Source organism: Microtus pennsylvanicus, chromosome 10, assembly GCF_037038515.1.
Source record: "Microtus pennsylvanicus isolate mMicPen1 chromosome 10, mMicPen1.hap1, whole genome shotgun sequence".
Classification (NCBI taxonomy): Eukaryota; Metazoa; Chordata; class Mammalia; order Rodentia; family Cricetidae; genus Microtus; species Microtus pennsylvanicus.
In genome coordinates, this window is record NC_134588.1 from 81,540,873 (window position 1) to 81,566,987 (window position 26,115).

A 26,115-nucleotide genomic window follows, 5' to 3' on the forward strand; every position below is an offset into this window, starting at 1 on the left:
AATTCTGCCTATATGAAAATAAGCTGCACTAAAAACAATGAGCAAACCCACTACCCAGATCTCAGTCTCTAAATGAAGGGAACCAAGGACTCTCAGAAAATGGTTGGCTTCAGGGCTAGGGAATGGATAATATAAGCTAAAATAGGTTATGACTCCAAAGGGAAGGTATGCTCAAAAAGATGACGGGAACTTGCCAAAAGTACAAGAGCGTATGTTTAACTAACTCTAATGACCAAAAAAAATTATAAATAGCAAAATGAATAATAATTGCATTAAATTTTATGATGTCCAATAAAGTCTATTGGAATATTAAAAGTATAGAAGTTATGGAATGGATCTTCCTTATATAACAGAATTTCAGTTAATAAACACAGAAAATAGAATAGAAAAATTACAATAGGCAAATACTATCATAATAAATGCAGAAAAGACCAACCAACAGATGCTAAAACTAGTGTGGAAAAATGTGAGCTCATCTGCAGTATTTTACTTTTCCTCAGAAAGTAAGTTCTTTTTCAGTGGGAGAACCCAGGCGACATGACCTTGGCTAGCTGAACCAACCCTAAGATGAATTATAAGCCCATTAATGTGAAGAGCTGAGGACAATTTTGTGATATTTCTGCCCAAAACCATGGTCTAGTCCTGTGACATAGCTTACACATATAATCTTAGCAGCAGAAGACAGAGGAAGGAAAACCACTGAGAATTTGAGGTCAGCCTGGACTACAGAGTAAGAGAGATCTTGTCTCAAAAAAAAGAAAAAAAAAAGCATGATCTCATTTTCATTGTGAAATAACATTAGCCAAGTTCAGATGGAAAACGTTTTACAAGATAATTAATGAGTAGTCTTCAAGGAGGCCAAAGTTATAAAAGGAAGGAAAAATTCTAAGGAACAGATGAAGGAATTTAAGCCGACACATGTAACGTATGGTGCTAGGTATGAGCTGGATCAGAAAAAAGGTACAGAGAAATTGTAAAAATTCATAAGGCCACAGGTCAGAAAAGTACTAGATCAGTACTGCTGCCTAGTTGTGATTATTTTTATTATAGTGCAAAAGGTGTTAAAGCAAAACTGCATGAGCTGTACACAGAAACTCTTGGGTTCTATTTCTGCACCTTTTGTTTAAATCTCAAAGTAAGTTTTTAAGAAACTACACTATTACAAAATGGTGAATTAAAATAAAAAGTTCCAGTGTAAGATTCTACTTCAAAGATAAAAAGTGACTGAGATGTGGGTTTGTACTTACGTTAAGGCTGTTCCTAACTGGTGCACTTCCTACAGTTCAACACCCTCAGAACCCTGGAACTTGCTGTGTAGACCAGGCTGGCCTTGAACTAACAGAGATCCACTTGCCTGTGACCTCTGTCAAGTGCTGGATTAAAGGCATATGCCACCATGTCTACTGACTTTATATTTTTATGCAGGGTCTTTACAGAAATGAGGGCTTTTATTTCCATTTTTAAAAACTGCTTCATCATAAGATTATAATATGTAATAAACGTTCCTGTGAATAATCAAACTGAGCAACAGATGGAACACAAACATTCAGAAGAGGACAGTCTAAGAGCATGGAGAAGACACAGGCACAGGGTAACTGAGATGAAGCCTCGTTGTGACTGACTGGCCCTAGGATTCTGATCAAACTCTTTACCTCTGTGAACTTTAATTATCATGTCTGAAAAATGGTCAAAACATCACCTGAACAAATGTTTATTAACTCTAGAATATTTGTTTCTTCCACCCTTCACAAGGTACTCTCTGAAAACATACCGATTGAAGTTAATGTCTGGGTAACTAGAATACTCCGATTTCATCTTGGCATTCCGTCGGGGGAATGTGCAGAAGAAAGCATTAGCTAAAAGACTAGCGATCTGTTCCTGCGACATGGTGATAGAATGATTCATCTTCTGCTTCAGAAGCGGTATTGGCTGATGAAGGAAACAAAAATACAGATGAGAAACGCAATAATTAGTTTAGCAATTTTGAAGACAGAGGTACCAAATTGCATTTTCTAAATTAAAGCAAGAATAATTTCAAGCCATTCTTGAGTCCTTAAATCAGGAATACTGTTAAAAGTCAAGGGCTGATTATCGGAGACGATAAGAAAAGTGTACTCATTTGACAAGGTGTAGATTTTTAATCAATAATGATACTAAAGAGAACACAAAATATTACTTACCAGGGAAAACCAAGACACCTCAGCAAATAAACATTAACAAATTACCCTTGTAGTGAAATTAAAACAAGTTGGAAAAAATGCAATACTGAGTTTAACTATTATTGTATATGTTATGTTCTTGCATTAAAAATGGTGGGATGCAGTACTTTTTCTAAGTCCCAAACAAAATAATTAATATGATTGAATAAATAAGTCATTTTCCTCCTATTCTAAACCACACTGCATACTGCTAATTTCTTTATGAGAACCAAATCTAATTTTACAAAAGCATTTAACAGAACACATGAAAACTGCCAAAAAGAACTATGTTTAACTTGTAAAAATAAAGGCATTTTCTACATTATAAAACACACCAAGTCAAGGAAGACACAGGACAATTTCCTTTAGTCTTTTTGTGGCAACCCAAACACCACGACCTCTAAGTACCTGAGCATTGTGTTCAATGTGTTTTGCTCTAATTCAAATGCTTAAATTGCAGTTTTAAAGACATCCTGGTGAAACAAAAGAGTTTCCCATGAGTTGTTAAGTTTAAAACAGTCCCCTTCTCCCTTTCAGCTGCACTCAGAACAAGTGTGCTGGTGTCCACACACATCTCAGCAGCTGCCTCCCGTAAAGCACCCTGATCACACCTCAGGCACCACCACCCCAAAAGCACTCAATGGAAGGCAGCTGAGACAGCAGGACTGCATTTCCTAGTAACAGAAAACACACTAGGGTGAGAACAACAGTCTGATGGTAAGAAGAAAAAATTCAACTGACAATTCAACTATTTCTACTGAAGAAATTCAAAGGTAAGCAACTGGGGAAAAGTAAAGAAATTGTTTTTCTGCACCAGACCATAGGCGTCATCTCCAAAAAGTTCACATTCATCTCTATTTTCTCTCCAAAACATTATTTCAAGTCAGCTTTGAGGTCAGGTAAGGCAGCAAACAGAGTGGGGACGGCTTAGAACACAATCTTTTTTTTTTTTTTTTTAATTTTTATTGAGCTCTACATTTTTCTCTGCTCCCCTCCCTGCCTCTCCCCTCCCCCAAGGTCCCCATACTCCCAAATACTCAGGAGATCTTGTCTTTTTCTACTTTCTACTTCCCATGTAGATTGTATCTATGTAAGTCTCTCTTAGTGTCCTCATTGTTGTCTAAATTCTCTGGGACTGTTATTTGTAGGCTGGTTTTCTTTGCTTTATGTTTAAAAATCACTCATGAGTGCATGTGATAATTGTCTTTCTGTGTCTGGGTTACCTCACTCAAAATAATGTTTTCTAGCTCCATCCATTTTCCTGCAAAATTCAAGATGTCATTATTTTTTCTGCTGTGTAGTACTCCATTGTGTAAATGTGCCACATTTTCCTTATCTATTCTTCAGTCGAGGGACATTTAGGTTGTTTCCAGGTTCTGGCTATGACAAACAAAGCTGCTATGAACATAGTTGAGCACATGTCCTTATGGCACGATTGAGCATCCTTTGGATATATAGAACACAATCTTGATTGGTTTTAACTTTTAACTCTAATTTTGCACTGAGGAAGGTGGCAACCAAGTCCTGATGCCTACTCAGTGTATGGAAAGGCCCACACGAGACCTCCTGCAAAGGTGTAGGTGAAGCTCCAAGTTGAGCCTCCAGATGGCCACAGTTCTCGCTGGCACCCTGACTGCAACCACAGGAGAGACAGTGAGCCACAACTTACTCAGCAAGCTGCCCACAAATTCATGACCAATAGAAACTAAGCCTGCACAAGTCTGCTGTTCAAGTCACTAAATTCTGAGGTTATCTGTGGGGAGCAATATGCAATTTAGGCATTCCAAACAAAATTATGTTACACAATAGTTTTTCTTTTACTTTTAAAAGTTAAGAAAATACCATGACTGCAGCTGCTATAGTAATGTATCACTTTGTAGGAAGGTGAGGGAGATGTAGGTAGTATTAAGTCATCTTAAAAAATAAACCAAATCCACTAGTTTGCTTTAAAATAGTTATTTTTAGAAGACGTTGTTTAAATAAATGGAGGAAGAGGAGTCTAAGTAAACAAACTGCCGCAATGGAAAAGTTAGCTTGAAACTGAATGCTGCACTTGTAATGTGCTTTGGTAGTGCCCTTCCTCTCAGGCCACTGGCCTCTCTGTGACACAGCAGAGGTGCCCTGTTCTTTAGCAGAACCCCCTTTCCCACCATAGCCATTTGAGTCCAAAGAACACACGAAGGAAGTTACATTTACTAACCTGAGTACAAACATTTGGCAGACAGAGTGCAATTTTCACCATATCAGGTAAAATGGACTGATACAAATGTTGAGCCTCTGCTTCTTCAAGTACCTGAAAATCAATGAAATATATTACATGACTAACAGTTGCGAATAGTAACCATGTGTTAATTTTGAATCCCCACTGTAAAGCAGTGTCATAACCAACAAACACATGTAGAAACAAACCAGCAGGTTCACCAGTAAACTTACCAATTCATATCATTCACCTAAATGTCTTCCAAAAACAAAGTAGCCCCAAATAAAGTCTCTCTCAAACTAACAATATTTACCAAAAAAACATAATATTTGTAAAACCAGCAAGCTGGCTCAGCAGAGTAAGGTACTTTCTACCAAGCCTAATGACATGAGTTCACTCCCCAGGCCCTATATGGCAGTGGAGAAAACCGACTCCTACAAGATGTCCTATGACCTACATATGCACACATATACACACAAATGAACAAACAAATAAATAATTTTTAATGTAGTACTTGTAAATAAAAAACAGCACACTCTACCCTTGATTATGTCAGCTGAAAACTGAACACCAAGGGCTCTCTCATAATCCCTAAAGGACCTATTTAATTTCAACAGTCACTAGCATAAGACATCACCATAATTATGAAGAAAGCTCCACAATTACTCTGAAGCAAACTATCTGTGCCCAGACTAACCCACTGACTAAGAGACAATGAGGTTCCTTATGATCTTTAATTCTCCCTTGTTGGGTACATTTGGGAAGGTAAAACCATGTTTCCTGCATCACACCCGAAAGCACACCAAGATGAGACTTGTGGGCCATGTTCATCTAGTTTTCAACACTACAGCAAGTAACACAAGATGATTATTAGTTTTGGGGGGAAACAACAAGCTGCACAAAGTATTGTTTATTAACACCCACTGTAAAAAACAGGGCTGATGAAACTAAAATGAACTTGACACTACAGCAGGAAAATGAGGAGGAAGTAAGAGGCTTCCACGAGAGATGATGGGGGAATCGGAACACAACCCAAGTTCTAAAGTCCCTACAGAGGTTCCTACAAAAGAGAAAGTCATGATATAGTAGCTGACCACCAAAACCCCTGCACTCCTGAGGTTGATGCAGGAAGACCACTACAAGTTTAAGGCCAGCCTGGGCTACAGAGTGAAGCCCTAACCAGTTCAGAACAGTTAAGTGACTATATTCTTGTAATAAACCTCTTTTAGTATGCTAAAAATAAAAGCTTAAAAGTATGCATCCGTAGTGGATATTCATTTCTTGGTAGCTCTAAAGTAAAGACAATTGCTTTCCTATATCTGAAAATGTTACGAGTATATCAATGACTTGTTTACAACACTCAGACTCTTCTAGCTCATAACTTCTTTGTGCTTTGTAAACCCTTTTTATTTTTGAAGCAATTAAATATTGATAGGATATCACAAAAATAGCATGACAAAGTTCATTATACCTTTTATGCATTTTCCCTCAATAATCCCATTTCATACGCCCTACACTACACTATTAGAACTAGTACATGTATCATCCGATGTCATTTGATCACACAACTCTTTCTGTGTAAACAATACTAATCAAGACACAGAACTGGCCGGGCGGTGGTGGCGCACGCCTTTAATCCCAGCACTCGGGAGGCAGAGGCAGGCGGATCTCTGTGAGTTCGAGGCCAGCCTGGTCTACAAGAGCTAGTTCCAGGACAGGCTCCAAAACCACTGAGAAACCCTGTCTTGAAAAACAACAACAACAACAAAAAAAAGACACAGAACTGTTCACTACAGAACAGAACTTCTACCATCCATTTACAGTTAAACCCTTAATCTCACTGACCCTAACACTAGCACCTACTAATGTATTTCCCCATTTCCAAACTTTTGTGTCATGTAAATAAACTCATACAGTTTGTGGGATTTTTGTTTGTTTGGTCTACTGAGACAGGGTTTCTCTGTGTAGCCTTGATTGTCCTGGAACTAACTCTATAGACCAGGCAGGTCTTGAACTCAGAGATCTGCCTGCCTCTGCCTCCCAAAAGCCAGGTCAGTTGGTGTTTTTTCAGGTTGACTTTTCATTTAAAACAAAACAAACCTCTGAGACTCAGTAGGCTGCTGTAGGTTCCCTCTTTCTCATGATTGTTACTAAGTGCTAGTATGTGCCTTAAACACACCATCAAGGAACATTTTGCTTTCCAGCTTTTGGAGCCATGAACTGCTATGGTTTGACTGCACCCTCTACCGGTTTGTGTGCTGGGAAACTGTCCCCAGTGAGGCACTGATGGGAGGTCATTCATATGCAAGCATCAGGAGGTCACTGTGAGTATTGTTCTTGGGAGGCACCAGCCTATTCTCCCGAGTTCTTAGCTAATTCTCAGAAGAGGGTTGTTACAGAAATGCCCTTTCTCAGTCTCTGGCTTCTTGTCTCACTATGTGATCTCTCTCTTCCTCTCCCTTCCATAATACCATTTTCATTACTGAGCCTAGAGGGCTTTGAACCTCCTGAACTGTGGGCTAAAACAATTGTCTTTTCTTTATTAAGTAACATTCATTTCTAATTTTATCTGTTTTCCTTCCCATTTTTATGGGTTACTTTAGGACAGTAGAGAATTTCATTTGTATATCAAGAACAGAATAAGTCTTCAGATTACATCTTTTTAAATAGAAAAATTAAAACTATATACAGAACACTCAAATGCATGTTTAGTTTCTATATTAATCTTTTATTACATTTGCTTCTATCATATATCTATCTGTTCTTCTATAATCCAAGAATCCATTTTTAAATGTATTTTAAGTTACACCATTACATTTCTGTCTGTTCATCCATAAAATAACTGTAGTTCTTGTAGAATTATGAGGTTTTCAACAAATAACAGGCATAATTATGATATGTTATGTAACCCCCTGCCTTGTTTACATTTTATACTGCCACTAGTTAAATTTTGGGAATTCATTCTCGTCTCTGTGTGACATTTTCTCCCATGTTTAATGATCCTCCCTCCATGACTGTATAGCTGAGCACACACACTTGTAAGAGCAGTTATTAAAGTTTATAATTATTTTATTAGTTTTTCTCCCCTCTTCACAAATGTATGAAACAGTAAACATATAAGGATTGTGCTGTAAATATCTCATGTCCTCACTATCAAGCACAATATATAAGATTCACCATTTGCTGAGGAAGAGTTGGTTAACCATGAAAAAGCTGAGGATGTACTCAATGATGGAGTCCTTGTTTAACAAGTATGAGGTCATTGATCTCCCCCCCCCCCCAGTACCACAGTAAAACAAAGCCAGCGGAGCTTGGGAGTTCACTATAGCTCAGTCAGTAAAGAGCACACTGTACCCATAAGGAACTGAGTTGGATACCTGGCAACCAAGTTTAAAATTAAAAAAAAAAAGGCAACAAAAGCAGTGCAGGGGAGGTAGAGAGATAGGTGGAACCCTGGGGTTTGCGAGCCAGCTAGACAAGTCCAGCTGTCAAGTCCCGGGTCCCTGTGAGAGAGCCTATCTCAACAAAACAAATCAAAACAACAGAACAAAGCAACTAAGGTGGATTATGCCTGAGGAATGGCACCTGAGTTCTACCCCCAGCCCCATGTACACACACTTGCATACACACGAAGACCAAAACCAAACAGAATTACACACCAACACACAATTGGTGATAACAAAAGCACAGTTTATCCTGAAAGAGCCTTATAAGAGAGAAAGTACAAGAACGCTTAGAAGTTAAAGCTCAAAGATAAAGCAGTTAGTTGTCTTTACACTCAAAACCAGAGTAGCAGGCATTAAGACTGGAGGTGTGGAGTTTTCTCCCAGATCATAAGAGGGGGTACTTGCTGGCCAGGAAACTGGAAAACTAGTTACAGAGCCAGATGTACATAAAGGAAAATCCTGAATTGTTCCTTTTCTTATCCATACCGTAGACAATCCTATGACTCTGCTTAATACCAGTTTTGAAGGTTCGTATATAATAGTGTCTGAGGGATCTACAGCTCCATGCACAAATGCAAAGTGTATTAGGTAATGGGCCAGTAATTCACAACTGTTCTGAAGCCTCTTCCTCGTTAAAAAGAACAAACAAAACAATCCCATTGACTAGTTTTCAACAAGAGCTCCTGTATTCATTACCCCTCTTAACCACTAAGCTGCTCTGACTCAGGCCCTCATCTACTCTTACCAGGAATACTGCATGATCTAACTGCTGGCCTTTGCTTTCTGCCCAAGTACATCCTAGTACGTCCCTGCTCTACCTGAAACCATCTCAATGGCTTTTATCACCCTTTCAATACAGTACAAACTCCATGAATTAAGATATTTATGTATCTACATAATATTAAATATTAATATTAAATAATTAAGCTTTAGTTGTCTACCTAAATATTAAAATATTTAGCCTATCTTGACCTATATGCTTATCTTATTTAGTATATCATAAAAATGATATCCATACAGATACATACACACCCACCTTTCATTGTTCATACCTGGCAGCTCAACTACTCAGTCTTCTACAGCACCTACTTACACTACCACAGACTTTATTTGTTCCATGACTGCAATGTCTTTCCTTAATGCCTAAACCTGCGACATTTTCTTGGTATTGTTCAAGTACTATTTTGCTTCAAAGTCCATTCATTTCTCCTTTCTAGTTTTCTCTAGCAATCTTTCTGTGCTTAAAAAAAAGACCCTTAAAATTTTCCGCTTTCTGTTGTTATTTATGGACATGCTTTCTAGCGCTTACTAGAAGTCCCTCTAAGACAAGATTAACGACTGATTCATCATGTCTGGAACAGGGGTGTTCATATATAACAGTGTTAATAAAAATACTTTAACAGTCATCTATCTCACTTAGCTAGCTTATTTTACAAAGCTCATTCTCCTTTCCAGAATCTCTACTGCTTAGCAAAATGACTCTGGCAGGCTCTTAAGAGGTGACTGGACTGTACAGGGCTCAGCTTCTATAATCTATCTTAAGCCTACTGGAAATTCCACTAGCATATCACAAGTCCCTTTAGGAGCAAAGTTCCCATTTCAAAAATTAAAAGAAGTAAGATCTTTCATGTCAACTTATTCTTTAGGCATGTTTTCAGAGAACAGAAAAATTAAACATTAGAGGGAAAAGAAAAATTGTATCACTAAATTATGTAAGAGTAAAGAATCAGCTAAAGAAGGTGAATGTTTCTAACATTTATCTGTGTACCGCTCAGGCTGACACTTTGAAGAGAGCAATGTGACAGCTTACAAGAAAACAAACTCACTTATTCTCCTTAATTTCTGAAGGCTCATGAAAGTTTGACAGGCCAGCCACAGGGTGATCTCTCATGTGTATCAGCCATCACAATTATGGCTTCCATAACAACACTCTCCACATTTTAATACGGTACAACTGGTTTTGGGGAAATACTCAATCTAATATTTTCATATTTAAGAAGGCATGCTTTACAAATTAGTAGCTAACTAATCTGAAGCTCTAAATAAGACCGTTCTTTCATAACACCAAAAGAAGTACAAAATGAACGCAGCAGCAGAGAGCAGATAATGTGAAGGGCCAATGACTTCAGGGCTGCATAGAGACAAGCAAAGGCTCCTACCAAGCTACTCTGACGCTGAGTGCACGCACTCTCTTTCTCTTTCTCTCTCCCTCCCTCTTAGAACAAGTTATGCAGGATTTCCCTATGACTTGTGAAAATACTATGACTCATATCTGGGAAATACTGATAAAAATCATAATACATTAAAATATATGAAATCATATGGTTTAAAGATAAAAGAAATTTTCTGAGTTTTAAAATATTTGTCTTTTAACTTGTACTAGGTATAATCTACATTTGTCCTTTGATTAATTTGACAGTCATTTGACTGGAAATATCACTGCTCAGACACTGTTCTTTCTTCTAGCGTGGGGTTGGAGTGGGATGAAGAGAGCATGGCAGGCAATAGAATCTTTCTATTTTTAACTGGTAAATGCTTTATCTTTGTTAGTACAATTACATTCATTACTACCATTTGACTTAATGTGTAGTGTAGGAGAGTTATTTACTAGACATGGTGTATGTTAGAAATACTAAAAATTAGACAAAGGCAGAAGGGGTTTGTGCTGGCTAGCTTTACATAAACTTGACACAAGTTAGAATCATCTTAAAGGAGGAAGCCTCAGTTGAGAAAACTTCTCCATAAGGTTGGGCTCCAGACAAGAAAACCTATATAATCAGCTAATGTGGGCTCACAGAAATTCAACTGACAACCAGGGAGCCTGCATGGGACTGATGTAGGCCCTCTGCATATATGTTACAACTGTATAATCTGCTTTTGGGTTTTTTGTTTGTTTGTTTGTTTTTTTGGTTTTTCGAGACAGGATTTCTCTGAAGCTTTGGAGCCTGTCCTGGAACTAGCTCTTGTAGACCAAGCTGGTCTAGAACTCGCGAAGATCCACCTGCCTCTGCCTCCCTAGTGCTGGGATTAAAGGCGTGCGCAACCACCGCCCAGCTTAATTTGGTCTTCTTGTTAGATTCTTAATAGCTAGAGCAGGGGATATCTGACTCTGTAGCCTGCTTTTGGGAATCTGCTCTTCCTACTGGATTGCTCTTCCAACATTTTTAGAAGAGGAGGTACCTAGTCTCATGGCAAGTTGATATGGGTGGCTGATATCCATGGGAGAATATCCAACCCATATCTAAAGAGGAACAGAAGAGGAGAAATGGATGGGGACTTGGTGGGGAGAGAGAAGGGTAGGGAAACTTTGGCTGACATGTAAAAAAAAAAAAAAAACCCAAACAACCAAAAACAGGTCTGTTGCCAGGGCATTGGTGGATGGTGCCATCCCTGGGCTGGCAATCTTAGGTTCTATAAAAAAAAGTTGGCTGAGCAAGCCATGAGGAGCAAGCCTGTAAGCAGCACCCCTCCATGGCCTCTGCATCAGCTCCTGCCTCCAGGTTCCTGCCATTTGAGTTCCTCTCCTGACTTTCTTCAGTGATGGACTAAGATGTGTAAGTGGAACCAAATAAACCCTTTCCTCTCCAAGTTGCTTTGGTTGTGCTTTTTTCATAATAGTAACAGAAACCCTAACTAAGCAGAATTATATAAAGAAGGAGAGGAACTCGGGGAGAGCATGAGAGCTTGGCAACCTCATTATCAATACAGTAATAACTACAGAAAATTAGCAGCCTGATCAGATAAAACACATATACCAACATCCCAAAAAGGCTTTCAAAAAACACATCCATTTAAAAAATGGAAAAGGTATAAAGGACCTAACTTAACACACAGTGCAAAAAGCACAGACGGGGTCAGATAAAGCATCATATGCACACTGCTATCCCTAGGGAAAAAGCTCATACTTAGAAAGCTGTGTTGCTCTGGGATATAAAAATATAGGCAGGTCTTCCATAGATTTCATCAGAAGGGGGCTTCTTATGGCTGGGCTCAAGGAACCTCTTAACTGTATGAATACTACTCAGTTTCATTTTCTACTCCTAGATGAAACAAAAGTTAGATAGAATATTAGGGATTTCCTTTCCTAAAGTCAAGATAAGGTTTGTAGTTGAATTATGTCTGCAAGGTTCAGCTGACTAACAAGAAGGTCCATGGTCCCTAAAAATCTTTTAAGTCATGAGAAATGAATCAAAGCCTTCACACCATGCTAGCTAATTTCTTTTATTGACATCCAGTTTTTAAGAAAAGGCAGGTGATAAGCAGCTCTAGCAGATCCAGTGTCTTCTACATGTGTGTCAATATGGTTCTTGCCTTCAAGCACGCACCAAATAGGTGATGGTTTCTACTATGCAGTGGAGAGTGCTTCTGTTTGTGCTAACTTTATCCTGTAACAAAGGTTGCTATCCCCCTACAACTTATGCCACTGTTCTTTTGCATCTAAACAGTCTTCATCAAACTATTCCAATGGCATCCAATTTTAACCCATCTCATGTATTTTTGTGGCCTCCTCTGGATGGAAATTCAGATGGTTGGCCTTGGGCCTTGATGGCGCATGGTATTTCTGGCTTTTTTTGAGTCTAATTAGAGCGCCAATGTTGTACAGCTATTCCTCACCAGATGATACATTTCATTTTGCAGGAAAGTGCATTAAACTTAGGAAGAAAACAACTCAACAGCTTCAGCAAGTTCCTGAAACAGACCAGACTGACCAGGCCTCTCTCCCCTATGCTTGTATAAACAGAAGGGATAGCTCAGAGAGTATGCTCTCAGATAAGCCCAGTTGCATTGCCTGGAAAAGACACTTTACCAACATACTCAGCTGCCTGCAAGCTGTGTGGTGAGCTTCAAGGTTCCAACTTTTGTGAAAAGTCACCATGCTAAGGTGGACTTTTGGAGATCTATCTTTGAATCACTCCTGTTCGTGTAAATGACCCCAATAAAACTCACTGACTCACCAAGCTAGACTTTGGTGGTATTTTACTTTTGGGACCCTATATGGGGTTGAGTAGATGTTTATACCAGTTTCACCAAGAATAGTGCCATGCATCACCCAAGCTGCTGAACAAAGATTTAGACTATCCTCCACTCATACCAACAAATTCTCATCAGCCAAGCCAAGGAGAGGAAGAAAAAATAAAGGGAGAAAGACTTCCTTCCAGACCTCACTAAAACCCCATTTACCAGCACTCCTAATCACAGCTGCTTCTAGTGAGCTTCTCATTGGCATTAATTTCTCACTTTAGAAAATGAGCCATCAGAGGCTTAAAATTCTCAAAATTCAAGACTTTCTGTGGATAGGATGAATTTCACCATTATGTTACTTTAATTCTAATTAACAACCAATGTGGAAACATTTTTAGTTAGAAAAAAATACTGCCACCCCAGTTCTTGAGACAGACTATGCCCCTTATCAAAAAGTCACATTATTTCTAAGACCCAATTCATTAAATATGAAATCTTTTGTAGTTTCATAAACCATGAAGGTCTTCCCTATGTCATATTTTCTGTATGATCATTACTTTTCATGCTAGTAAAATGCATAGTTTGTACATTTAAGATTTTTATACTCTAAGAAATACTTTGATTTTTTAATTAATTTAAGAGAATTCAATGAAAGCTTACCAAACTTATTAATACAATAAAAATTCCATACAAATCAAGAACTGTACATACACAGAGTACTTCATTCTTGATAACTTAGTATTAATAAACAAAACTACAATATGAATTTCACTTTAATTAAAGCTGAAAGAAACCTAATTCTCAAAAGGTTTAAGGGCACCCCCTGGTGGCAGATTCTTTAGAAGAAGAAAAATTTATTAGCAATTAAGACAGTACTACTACAAAGAAAGTATTTCTAATTCAATTTCAAATTCTACTTAGGAACTCAATTATTTCAAGTAATATACAGTCTAGAAAAAAATTCAAAATGTGATTTAAAAAAAATGCTAAGAAGTTAGAGAAATCTCGAGTGGGAGGATGTGACCTCCCGACAGCTTTTACCTAAGCAGCATCCTCAGTCAGGATGGCATTAACTAACTACAGGGACTAAGTGAACCTAAGCAGCCCTAATCTAACAGCCCATTCCAAACGGTTCCCTAAAACATGCCCTGTAACAGCTACTCAAAGGCCAAGGAATCTCAGGAATGAGCTGGTACAGTAGTTTCTAGTGAACTGCAGCGGTAAGAAGTGGTCTGTGTCACCTATCCACCACATGTGGTGACCCAGCATTTGAAGTTTGAATCTGAATGTAATGAGGACTTAAGCTTCACCTCATTTCAGTCACAAGTGGTCACTGGCCACTATCCGAGCAGCATGGATCTTGTTCCACTTGCTATCAATTCTAAAGAAATGTTCACCTGAGTATCCAGGGAAGAATTAGAGGCTCTCAGCCAAATGTGTAGTTAATTATAAACCACACAAACTAAATCATCAGCTTTGTGCTTAAGTTTTTAAAATTCAATTGTATCAGGCTTAATTCATTTTTGTGTTTAAAAATGGTCAGATAATTTTTTTCTTAAAAATAGTTTTGGCTCTATAGCTTATACAAGACGGAAGATGAAAAGATCAGGGTAGTACTTCAATGTTCAAGAAAACCAGATTAGAGTTTAGGTTTAGTCTTTTTCTGCATGTTGGGAATTAAAGAAGTAAATAGGCTCAAAGCGGGTTTGCTGCGCTCAGGAATCTCAGAGAACAAAAGGCTGGTTTCCCCTTAAATCTAGTCACAAGTTGCAAATGTGCACTGTTCACCTCCTCTGTCTAGACCATCAAGTTGAGCTTTGGGAGGAATGACCATGAACACTGCCAAGCCTTTCCTCTAGAGAGATATACTTCAGCATAAACACGTATTCAACAATCCTAAGGGTTATATCTACTGGCTCCTTCTCTCTACTTGTTGTCAATCTGAGGCCAACTGTCACCTTACACAGTTACTCTGAAATGGGTCAGAGACTGTGGTTCAAAGCTCACACTAGAGGTCCTACCTGGAAGCAGCTTAGTCTTAGGGAAAATATAGACGTTCAAACAGAACCTGAGAAACAAAGTGCAGAGAGAAGACAGAACCGTGAGGACACTGAAGAACAGGGAGGAGGGGCTGAAAGGACAAGACACCAAACCTGGGCTGAGCCTAAGGATGGAAGGGAACAAACAGCTTGCCAGAGAACCACAACGAGAGTTTTAGACTAAGGCCAAGAACAGGAAGTAGTGTGAAGCAACGCCAGAGAGGTGGGCAGAGACAACATAATTTCATAAATTATCGACCAAGAGAACTGAAAATAGGAGAATGTTATAGAAGGCTTCAGACAGCGCACTGTGTAACTCCAAGAGGAACTAATGAGCAGCACAGCACACGGGGTCAGCTGAGCAGTGACAGCAGCACACCAGCTGCGCTATGTTACTAACATGGAGGAGACTGTGCTGCGAAGACAGAGGTGAGCTTCAGAAAGCTCAGGAAGGAAAGTTACAGCATCTGATAAGATGGGGGAAGGACAGCTGACTGGAAGTAGTGGCTTGGGGCAGCTAAAATGATTAACAAATTCTAATTTCGTGTCGTTTCTCCAGCTCTCAAGAAAGGCACAGAAGTGCACACCTTTAATCCCAGCATTTGGGAAGCAGAAGGAGGTAGATCTCTGTGAGTTTAAGGCCAGACTGGCCTACACAGTGAGTCCCAGGCCAGCCAGGGCCACACAGTGTGACTCTGCCTCTAGAAACAAAACAAAACATCTACCACTAACAACAAAACTCTTCTATACACCCTGGTTTTCAGCTGTAAAACAGAAATGCTTTAACAATGTCTAGCTATGGGGGCAGGGCTATGAGAATTAGAAAAGGGGTACTGCTTATACTGTACAAAGTAAAGCTCTCAAAAGTAGGGACCACCACTGTCTCCATCAGAGGATGCTCCAGGAAAGAAAGAAAATATAAGGAATATCTTGCAATACAGGCAAATCTTGGAGGAACTTGAGCTAAGATTGAACCTGGAATGTTCTGTGATTCTAGGGCAAAAGGCATGAAAGAAGAAAAGATCTCTTGCAGGAGATAGAAAACATAGCCAAGAAAGGGCTGTGTATAGCAGAGACTGAGATGCTTCAATATTCCACTACCAGAGGAAGATTCCTGTTGTTTATCTTTGAGCTGCTCTTCCCATGGCTCTGGAAATACTCCATATTTTACTACGCTGGAAATGGTTCTTGCTTGAGAAAATGTCTTTTTATAATACTCTTCTTATAACCAAGGAACAGTTGTGGCAACCAGGGACTAAGGCATTCCACTTACAAAAAAAAGGAATATGAAAGATTCATTCTTAATGGGTCACAACATATAATATTAAATGAAAATTAATTTAATAGGAATTAAGGCATCACATCAAATTGGGTACATAAAATGCCAAATGCCCAAAAAAGTAGCATAGTTCAAAGATAGATGCTGAGAGATGTAAGCCACAGGGGAGATTAAAGCACCGAATTACTTCACTCTAACAGAATAGGCATCTGAATAATGAAGTCAATACTAAAGTCACATTTAAAAGGAATAGCTACTTACTATTTAATTCAAATAAATAAATGAAAGGCTGGCAGCTAAAGGACATTAATATACTAGATTAATTTCATTATTAGAATACAGAACAAACTCTACTGAATCGATTTCCACTCTTGAGTACCCATAACATCTGACATCTTTGTGTGCCAAGTGATAAATACAATCTAGTATTTCATAATCAAAAGATAACTCTAACTTCATCAGTGACATCAATGGCACATGGAGGGCTCCACTAAGAATGAGCTTCCACAACTTGATAAGTCTTTCAAAGCGAAGTGCCTCATTCCAGTTGTAGCAATGTGTCCTATGGGATATGAACTACATTTAGAAGAACCATGACTATAAATCTTAAACATATGCCCCAATACAATAATGCACATAAACCAAGTGGAAGTGATGATGGAACATGACATATTTCATGTAAACCTACAAGTCACAATTTATCTGTTTTAATATTTTAGTGACTCTGATTAGATGCCTTTTGGCTTCCACAGTTCTCATGAATTAAATTAGCTTGTGCTATAAAGAAATGCAGACCTTATTGATTCCAGAGACTGTGAGTCACCAAGGGAAGAAGTCCAAAAAGGTTAAGCTTCCACAGAACTCCAAGTCAGAGGCTCGAAAGCTACAGAGATAAAGGCATTAGCTGCAGTCTTATGAAACATCCAAGGCTGCTTTCATTTGATTAGGGATTTGCTACAGGTTCTTCATAACAAACACAAGGACATTTACAATTTTTTAAGCTTTCAAGAGAGACCCAGGAAATAAATTATCTATTAATAATTCTAAACCAGAAGCTATAAAGTATGCATTCATTAGCAAAATCATACTTCTGTAGTGCTAAACCCCCACAATACCAAAGGGCTACACTGGAGAACATCTTTATTGAATACAGAAGTCTGTTTAGGTTTGAAACAGTGGTCACCACAACTACTTGCCTTAGATTAGTTTTCTTCAAACTAGTCTAAAGAATATTATCATTGAGTAAAATGTTTATAGAAAACCAGCTGGGAGGAAGGGCAAATTAACTTCAACATACAGATGTTGCTAAGTATCTTTGATACAGTTACAATCATGATAATATGTTATATTATGGAAGGCTAGGCAGTATACAATATACCCTGTGATGCAAAAGTGTATGGAAGCTCAAGTGATACAGATGCTCACACAACTGTCTTTTATGTTCTTTAATGATAACTTTTATGCTGAATTTTTTCTAATCATTTTAAGATTCTGTCACATAATACAGATGTTAATCAAAACTTAAAGCCATTAATTTCCCCATGTGAGAACTTTGCAAACTACTTTAATACAAGTTATGTTGTTTTTCTGGGTTTATATTCTTGCTCTGCTAGTACATTATAATTTTAAGCTTTTCATAATCACAAAACTTTAAGAAATCTTATCTTATTTAAATGTAGGTATAACAGTACAACAATACATACTTTACCCTGGGACATAATAAATTGTGTTGTCCTGTAAGAATGGCCAAAATCAAAGACACTGATGACAACTTATGCTGGAGAGGTTGTGGGGAAAAGGGAACACTTCTGCATTGCTGCTGGGAATGCAAGCTGGTACAACCCCTTTGGATGTCAGAAAATTAAGAAACCACCTTCCTCAAGACCCAGTAATACCACTTTTGGGTATATATCCAAAGGGTGCTCAATCGTGCCACAAGGACATGTGCTCAACTAAGTTCACAGCAGCTTTGTTTGTCATAGCCAGAACCTGGAAACAATATAAATGCCCCTCGACCAAAGAATGGATAAGGAAAATGTGGTATATTTACACAATGGAGTACTACACAGCAGAAAAAAATAACGACAGCTTGAATTTTGCAGGAAAATGGATGGAGCTAGAAAACATTATTTTGAGTGGGGTAACCCAGACACAGAAAAACAATTATCACATGTACTCACTCATGAGTGGTTTTTAAACATAAAGCAAAGAAAGCCAGCCTACAGACCACAATTCCAGAGAACTTAGACAACAATGCGGACACTAAGAGAGACTCACATAGATATAATCTACATGGAAAGTAGAAAGTAGAAAAAGACAAGATCTCCTGAGTAAATTGGGAGCATGGGGACCTTGTGGGAGGATTGAAGGGGGAAGGGAGAGGCAGGGAGGGGAGCAGAGAAAAATGTAGAGCTCAATAAGATCAATAAAAAAGTTTATTACATAAATCAATTTTAGAATTTAAGGCTCTCTATATCAAATATTTTTGCATATATCATGAAATATATAGTCATTAAATTTATATATAACAAACTATTTTTTATTGAAAGCCTTTTGTTTCTTTTGGCATTTTTTGTCATTAGCTTTTTGCTTGTTTTAACTTTTGTTTTTGTTTTTGCCAAAAAGGAAAAGAACATTATATTTGGGTAAGTGGTGGTGAGGAGGAGACGTGGGAGGAGGTGGGGGATGGGAAACATGCTCAAAATATATTGTATGAAAATTCTAAGTTTAAAAAGGATGTGTGCAGATTAATGAATAATTATAAAGCACTTTAGACCCACCATCCACTCCTGCAACAGAAAGAGCTCCTCTTAAACATACATTCATGCTCCTCCTCAGTCTCTGGCTTTAATGTATGAAATAAACCTCAAGTACATAATTAAGAGTGAAATGAAATAATGCCACAGGTGCTAAAAGACGGAAATGTTTAAAGCTCCTTTATAATGCATTAAAACAAGAGAGCATTCACTAACATATAAGGCATGCCGTTTAAACCTCCTGTGAAAAATGCCCAGAGTAAGAATATTGATCTATTTGGAATATAAATTATTGAAGTGCTTGGGTTTAATTTTGTGGAACGCCACACAGGAGGACCATAAAAAACATGATTTGTTCCCAATACTTCTAACAGCTGGCAGTAAAGAAGGTCACTAGCACTCAAGATGCAAAACCATTAAATAACTTCAATTTCAACATGGTGTACCTAATATAAATAACTATAAATTACAAATTAATAGATTGATCTCTGTAATTTTTGCTGGCTCTTGACAATGACAGTTTCAGCAATACTCCTACTTCCATTCCAAAGCAGGATGGTCGCGTGTCACGACTGGAACTATGGGTCCTGTGATTCTAACAGAGACATAAGTCTGAAGGTAATAACAGTAACGTGGAATCAAGCTTTATTACTAATGCTAGTATGATATTAAATTTCACTGGATATTTTCTCCTTAACAAAGCACAGCACTCAGCATTCAATGTGATAATTAAATAAAGAGTTAGTGTAACAAGGTGACCAAAAGATGACAATAATATACTATATATTTCTAAAAGTTAAGTTCTTCAATGTTTTCTCTATAAAGAAATGATGAATGTTTTAGAAAATCAATGTTTAACTTGATTTAAATATTACACAGTATAAACGTGTACTGAAATATCACATTGGTATCTATACATACAGTTTTTAATTCTTATAGTTTTTAATTCTTATCAGTTAAAAATAAATATAAATTTAAAAAACTAATTCAAAATCCTTTAAGAAAACAATATTTACAAACTCTTTAGACTGAAAAGCATTCCTACTCCAGAAGGTAGATACAGGTAACACAAAACATACATAATTCACTTTCTATTTCAAACCTAGCCAAACAATTATTCCCTTTGCACTAACTCACTCCTTTTCTATTACCACTGCCATTTTTAATGCCTGACACTCACTTCTCACTAACTGTGGAAGGCCTGGGCAGCACTGTCCCCGCGGGCTATGACTTAATAAAGTTCTATATTAATCTTCCAAGATGTGACAGATAAGAAAACATACAAACATCTTAAACATCTATATTTTTTTGTTAACTACAGGAACAATGACAAAATAGCCATTCTATCACAGCAGAGAAACTACCCCAAGCCTCTAGCTATTCTACATGGATATTCTCAAATCTCTAACTCTGCAATAGCTGAGAAAATTATGTCAATTTAATAGACTACTATGCAATTATTAATACTAAAAACTATACATCTGTAACAGAAAAATTTGTAATATACAATAAGCAAGACATTTAAGCATATACTTAGCTGAAAATATAATTATATGAGACAAATATAAATATTTAAAACATTATACACGCAGGCAAACTTAAGAATACAGTAAGAGAAGGGGGGACAGAAGAGGAGCAGGGAAAAATGCATAGCACATACCTTTTAAAACAATCAAAATAAGGATATTTAAAAAAAATTCAGTAAGAAATAAGAAAGAAAGTATTTGCTCTGTTTTAAGTTCTTTTATTCCTCTGCATGTTGACAAGGTAAATAAAAATGGAAAGGAATCCTTTCCCTAAAGAGCTATAAAACTATCATCAGCACCTTGGTAATCACATGTATTTACGACCTACACTAAACCTACACAAACTTGCTATATATATATATATATCACCCTAATCCTTTGTGTACGCCAGGGGCAAGGTCTCCAGATAAAGAGGGAAGCCCTAGCTAAGCATTAGGAGAGGAAGGGGGGAAAGAATGAAAGGATGAAATAATTACTACCCAGCGAGGTCAAACAGGTACCAGTGGGATGTTTTACTGCCATCTCAAGGTATCAAATTTAATATTAGTTTAAGGAAGTTATCCACTTAAAGCCAAGAAGATTACAAAATACAAATGTTATATTCAATAACTAAGTGACAAAGAAAAAACTGTATCAATTTGGTTAACTTTTCATTGCATTAGAAATTAAATCTCTCTAAGAAGTAGACTCATTAAGATTCAAGGATACTGAGACATCCAATTTCCTGTCAGAGGAACAGATAAGGAATCCATTACTTTATGGCTGTCATGGGTCAAAAGCTCAATAAAGCAACCCTGAAATTCTGGCACTAACTCACAAAGTGCAATTAATTTTGATTCTAACATGATTATAAAAGCTGCCTATTGAAGCTTTTTTGAAATTAACAAACATCCTAAAATTCATATCCAAATGCAAAAGATCCAACAAAGCCAAATAAACAGAGAAAAAAAATCAAGTTAGAAGATATATGCTTCCTGATTGTAAAGCTGACTACAAAGGTACAGTAATCAAGACTGAAGCCTAGGATAAACTTCCACACATATAGAAACTTGGGTTTTGATAAGGGAACTAAGAGAATTAGAGAACACGCTTCTCACAAATGGTGTTTGGACAACTGACTAGTTATAACCAAAATAATGAAGATGGACCCCTATTTCTTACAATAAATACCCAAAAATTAACTGGAAATGGATGCTCACAAAGAAAATAATAAACCGCAGATAAAGGAACCTTCAAAAGTTTGATGATCTGGGCTCCATTCCCAGAGTCCACATGGTGGACGAGAACTGATTCTGAAAGGGGTTCTCTGACCTCCACATTATGTTCGTGTGTAGATGTGTCCCTGTATACACACACAGCACACTAAATATTTTTTTTTAGATTTAGAGTATAATAAAACTGAGCTCTTAACTCATATTATATGCAAAATTTAATGTAAAATGAGTAAAGTAAAGCCAAGTGTAGTGGTGTATGCCTTTAATCCCCAGCACTCGGGCAGAGGCAGGTGGAACTCTGTGCTTTGGAGATCAGTCTGGTCTACAAAGTGAGTTCCAGGACAGCCAGGGCTACAAAAGTGAGACCCTGATTCAAAACCAAAAACACATTTTAAAAAATGAGTAATGTACATGAGCATAAGTGCAAATATGCAAAGTTCTTAGAAAAGGACTGGAGACATCCCAGCAGTTAAGAGCACTTGGTGTTCTTGCAAAGACCCTGTACTTGGTTCCTAGCACCTATACAGTGGCTCACAATCCTCTCTAATGCTAATTCCAGGGGAATTTGATGCCCTCTTCTGAACTCCGCAAGGTTACTACTACCTTGTCAGGCATTGCCAGGCCTCAGGCATTCTCTGGAACTGTGGCACAGAAGATTTCTGTGAACCTCAGCCCTCCCCACCCAAATCTTACATAGCTCATGGTTAAAAAACTAGTACCAAAAAGTCAATGTTGTCAAGTTCTGTTGCCAGCTTGGGAGAAGGCCTGGCCCACTGGAGCACTGCTGCATTGGCTGCTGTGTGCTGACTCTGGGGAGTCAGGGAGAGAAAACAGGTTTGCACTTCACGTGTGCCTTAGGTGGGAGTCCTGTCCCTGGGACACTTTTCCTGTAGTTAAAGAAACTTATCTTCTTAACTTAACAGATCTTCTTCATCTGCACTTTCCTTGTTCAAAAAGTTAAGACTTCCATTCCTTGACAAACTTCACATTTTTCTTGTTTTCCTGATCTACTTTCTACTCTCTCACAGACCTAGTAAGACAGTGAGCTGTAACCATGCTGCAAACTGAAGGCTATCCTTTCTTCAAATTGTCTTTGCCAAATAAACTAGCCCATTACCTTTAAATTCAGCCTTACTCAGCCTCTCAGGATTCACGATGAGCACAGGCAGAATCATTATCAGAACACCTATTTTTCCCTAACCCAGTCAGTACAGTCTTTGTTCCCTGCTGAGACTTCATGAGCCAGACCCACACGGTGGGTGCACATTTTCACATTTTTGTCTCCAAAGCTCCCAACAGAATGACCCATTAAGCTCTGTTAATCATTGTAGCCAAGGGTTTTCCAGTCCAAAGTTCTAAACTCTTCACATTTCTCCTGCAAAGCAATTCCAATGGCCTAAGAACCACATGGTCAAGTCTATCAGCAACAGCCCCAAGGTCTCCTCCATACCTCTTTCCTCTGTTACCTGCCTTGCTGCCTAACAAAGGCAGCTTGAGGAAAGAAGTGCTTATTTTGGCTCACGGTCAGGATACAGTCCATCATGATGGGGCAGTAATCAGGGAAGCAGTCCTCAGACACATCACTATACTGCAGTCACAGTCAAAACAGATGTTACTGCTTCATTTGCTTTCTCTCTTATTCAGTCCAGGACCCATGAGATAGTGCCACCCAAGGTTAAAGTGGCTATTCCCCCAAGAACTAACCTAAAGTAACTAATCTAATCCTTCACAAGCATGCCCAGAGGCTTGTTTCTAGGTGATTCTAAACGCTGCCAAAATAGACAATGACGCCACCAAACCAACCTGTTATTCACTTAATAGATGTATTTCCTTTAACTGTATTTCTATACATACTCTCAACTAACCAAGAGGTATATCTTCTATATGCTTTTGTCCACTGACCCTAAATATAATTCTTTTGTCCTTCCGTGGCATACCAGGTCCTATCAGAATATTTCTTCTGCTATGCTACTTAATTATTATACTCATTTATGGACATGTCCAATGTCCCTTTCTAATGATAAAGCTGACAAGCAATACTTTATCTTGCATAATAAAGTGTATTATGTACAGAGGTATTTAGTGTTCTGTAGGGGAAAACATTGTAGTAGTCTGAATGTAACTGGCTCCCATAATCATAGGGAAAAGCACTATTAGGAAGTGTGGCTTTGTTGGAGTAGGTATGGCCTTGTTAGAGGAAGTGTGTCACTATGGGGTGGGCTTTGAGGTTTCCTATGCTCAGGATACCATCCAGTGTTTCGGTTGAATTCCTGTTGCCTCCAAGATATAAGTAAGACTCTCAGCTACTCCTCCGGCACCATGTCTGCCAGCTTGCCACCATGTTCCCTACCATGATGATGATGAACTAAACTTTGAACTATAAGCTGATTCCTTCAATTAAATGTTTTCTTTAGAAGAGTTGCCGTGGTCATGGTTGTCTCTTCACAGCAATAAAACCAAAGACAAACATCATTATAATAGAAAGCATACAGGTTTTGGAGTCTAATAATCTTTCCGATATCCAGTAAATAGTTACATTCACCTACTTGCTTAGGAACTGATCAAATTCAAATCTATTCCCATTTCAAGTATATATCTTTAAAACTATTTACAATTTTCTCTCTGAATTGGATATTAGATTTAGATTTCAGAAAAGTAAGGATACAATAAGCAACAATTCCTTTTTGATATATGGAGGTCTTCTCGTCAATAAATAATATAAAAGGTTTTTCTTTTTTCCTTAAAAGCAACTGAAGAATTTCTTTAGGTCTGTAAAAATTATAGTACATAGAAGATATAAACAGGAAAGAATCTCAAATTATAAAAGGCAAGTTGTCAACCTTATAATCTAATTATAAATCCCAATAATATTAAAATTATTTAGAGTCTGAGAAGTCATGTTATTTAAATCAGAAGTTTCATATCACACTGATATTATAACTGATAAAATTCTGTTTTATATATATATTTATTTAAAAATTTATTTTACTTTATTTTATTGCATTGGTGTGACGGTATCAGATCCCCTAGAACTGGAGTTACAGACAGTTGTAAGCTACCATGTGAGTGCTGGGAATTGAACCTGGGTCCTCTGTAAAGACAACCAGGACTCTTAACTGCTCAGCCATATAGCCTATTGAAGATGGGTGGCCAAGTTTGGGTTGCCAGGGCTAACAATTCTGGAATCACACTTAATGCCTGGCGTCAACAACATACCTCCACTACATACAGGCTATCAGGACATCCATGCAGGGAGTCTGACTGCTACATCGGTAGCTAAGCAGGTTTTCTGGAACCTTCATGTATCTCTCCACAACCCTCTAGCATTTGCATCTTGCATGCCTATAAAAGTAGCTCCATGCAGAAAACACTAAGTTATGCTCCTAGCTAAAAATGTAGCTGGGTCCCTTCTATCACAAGCTGCAGTGGCATTTAAATACTTCCCCGGATGAACCTGAGAAAAATATGGCCATGGGGAGTACTGGGCAAACAGGATACCCAGAAAATTCTCTTTGTTTGGGAATTCTCCTTTGAAATGAATTTGCATTTTTATAAGCTGAAACATCAACAGCTGGGGTCTTGCCCTCCAGGTATCTTTACTATTGTCCCAAGATGAACTGTAGTTAATTATACTAAGATTTTATAATACAGACTCTACATTATCTTCTATGACTCTAACCCAATTCACTCTTTTCCTACACATTTTTTCACATCTTTCTGCTCCGTGTTTTGTTTTGAATTTTATTATAAACCCCACCAAACACAATGAGTAATAATTATACTAAACATATTGAGCAATAATTGCACCACAACCTGAATGCTATGCTGTCTTGAAATTTCCTTAGTTGACTATTTTTGAATTTCTTCACCCAGTTTTCAGGACACAACAGAAAGTAGTCAATTTGTTTTGCCTAGCTCTAATAAAAATGGCTTCTCTAGTCCAGATCCCAGATGAATCCCGTTTCCCCTATAACTTCAGGACTGCACTTCTATCAGCATTCTGGTCTTTTGCACCAACACTAGAATGCTCCATTAGAAAATCCTTCGCGGACTAACGAGCTATTCCTGGATCCCTGCCTTGCAGTGAGGTCTGATGAAACTGTCTCTTTCCAAGGTTGCTAGTAAATAATAAACAGTAAAATTTAAATAAAAAAAAAAGAAGCATACCAGGGCCCACAGCTTCAAACTTTTTCATTTCTCCTACAAATGATTTCAAAGGCCTCACGGTCCAATTTATAGTACTAATGGCACCATTCCTAGAGCCAGTGTTCTGCACTAGTTACTTTTCTCAACACTGAAATCAAATATATAACAAGACACAACTTAAGAGAAGGTTTATTTTGGCTTATGGTTTCAGAGGGTATTATACCTATCATAACAGGGAAGGCATGGATGGCTAAAATTGGCTCATACAGCCAGATGGTGGTGGCACACGCCTAATTTAATCCCAGCACTCGGGAGGCAGAGGCAGGTGAATCTCTGTGAGTTTGAGGCC

General features: G+C 37.9%; 1 protein-coding gene across 1 annotated transcript in view; it reads right to left on the reverse strand.

Annotated features, from left to right (window-relative positions):
• Parg (poly(ADP-ribose) glycohydrolase) overlaps positions 1-26,115 on the reverse strand; it is a 104,195-nt gene that overhangs the window by 54,601 nt on the left and 23,479 nt on the right. Inside the window, exons 8-9 of the mRNA XM_075988771.1 lie at positions 4,399-4,491; positions 1,772-1,929 (exon numbers count right to left, since the gene is read on the reverse strand). Coding sequence (XP_075844886.1) covers positions 1,772-1,929; positions 4,399-4,491 — 251 coding nt within the window. The remainder of the gene's footprint in view (positions 1-1,771; positions 1,930-4,398; positions 4,492-26,115) is intronic.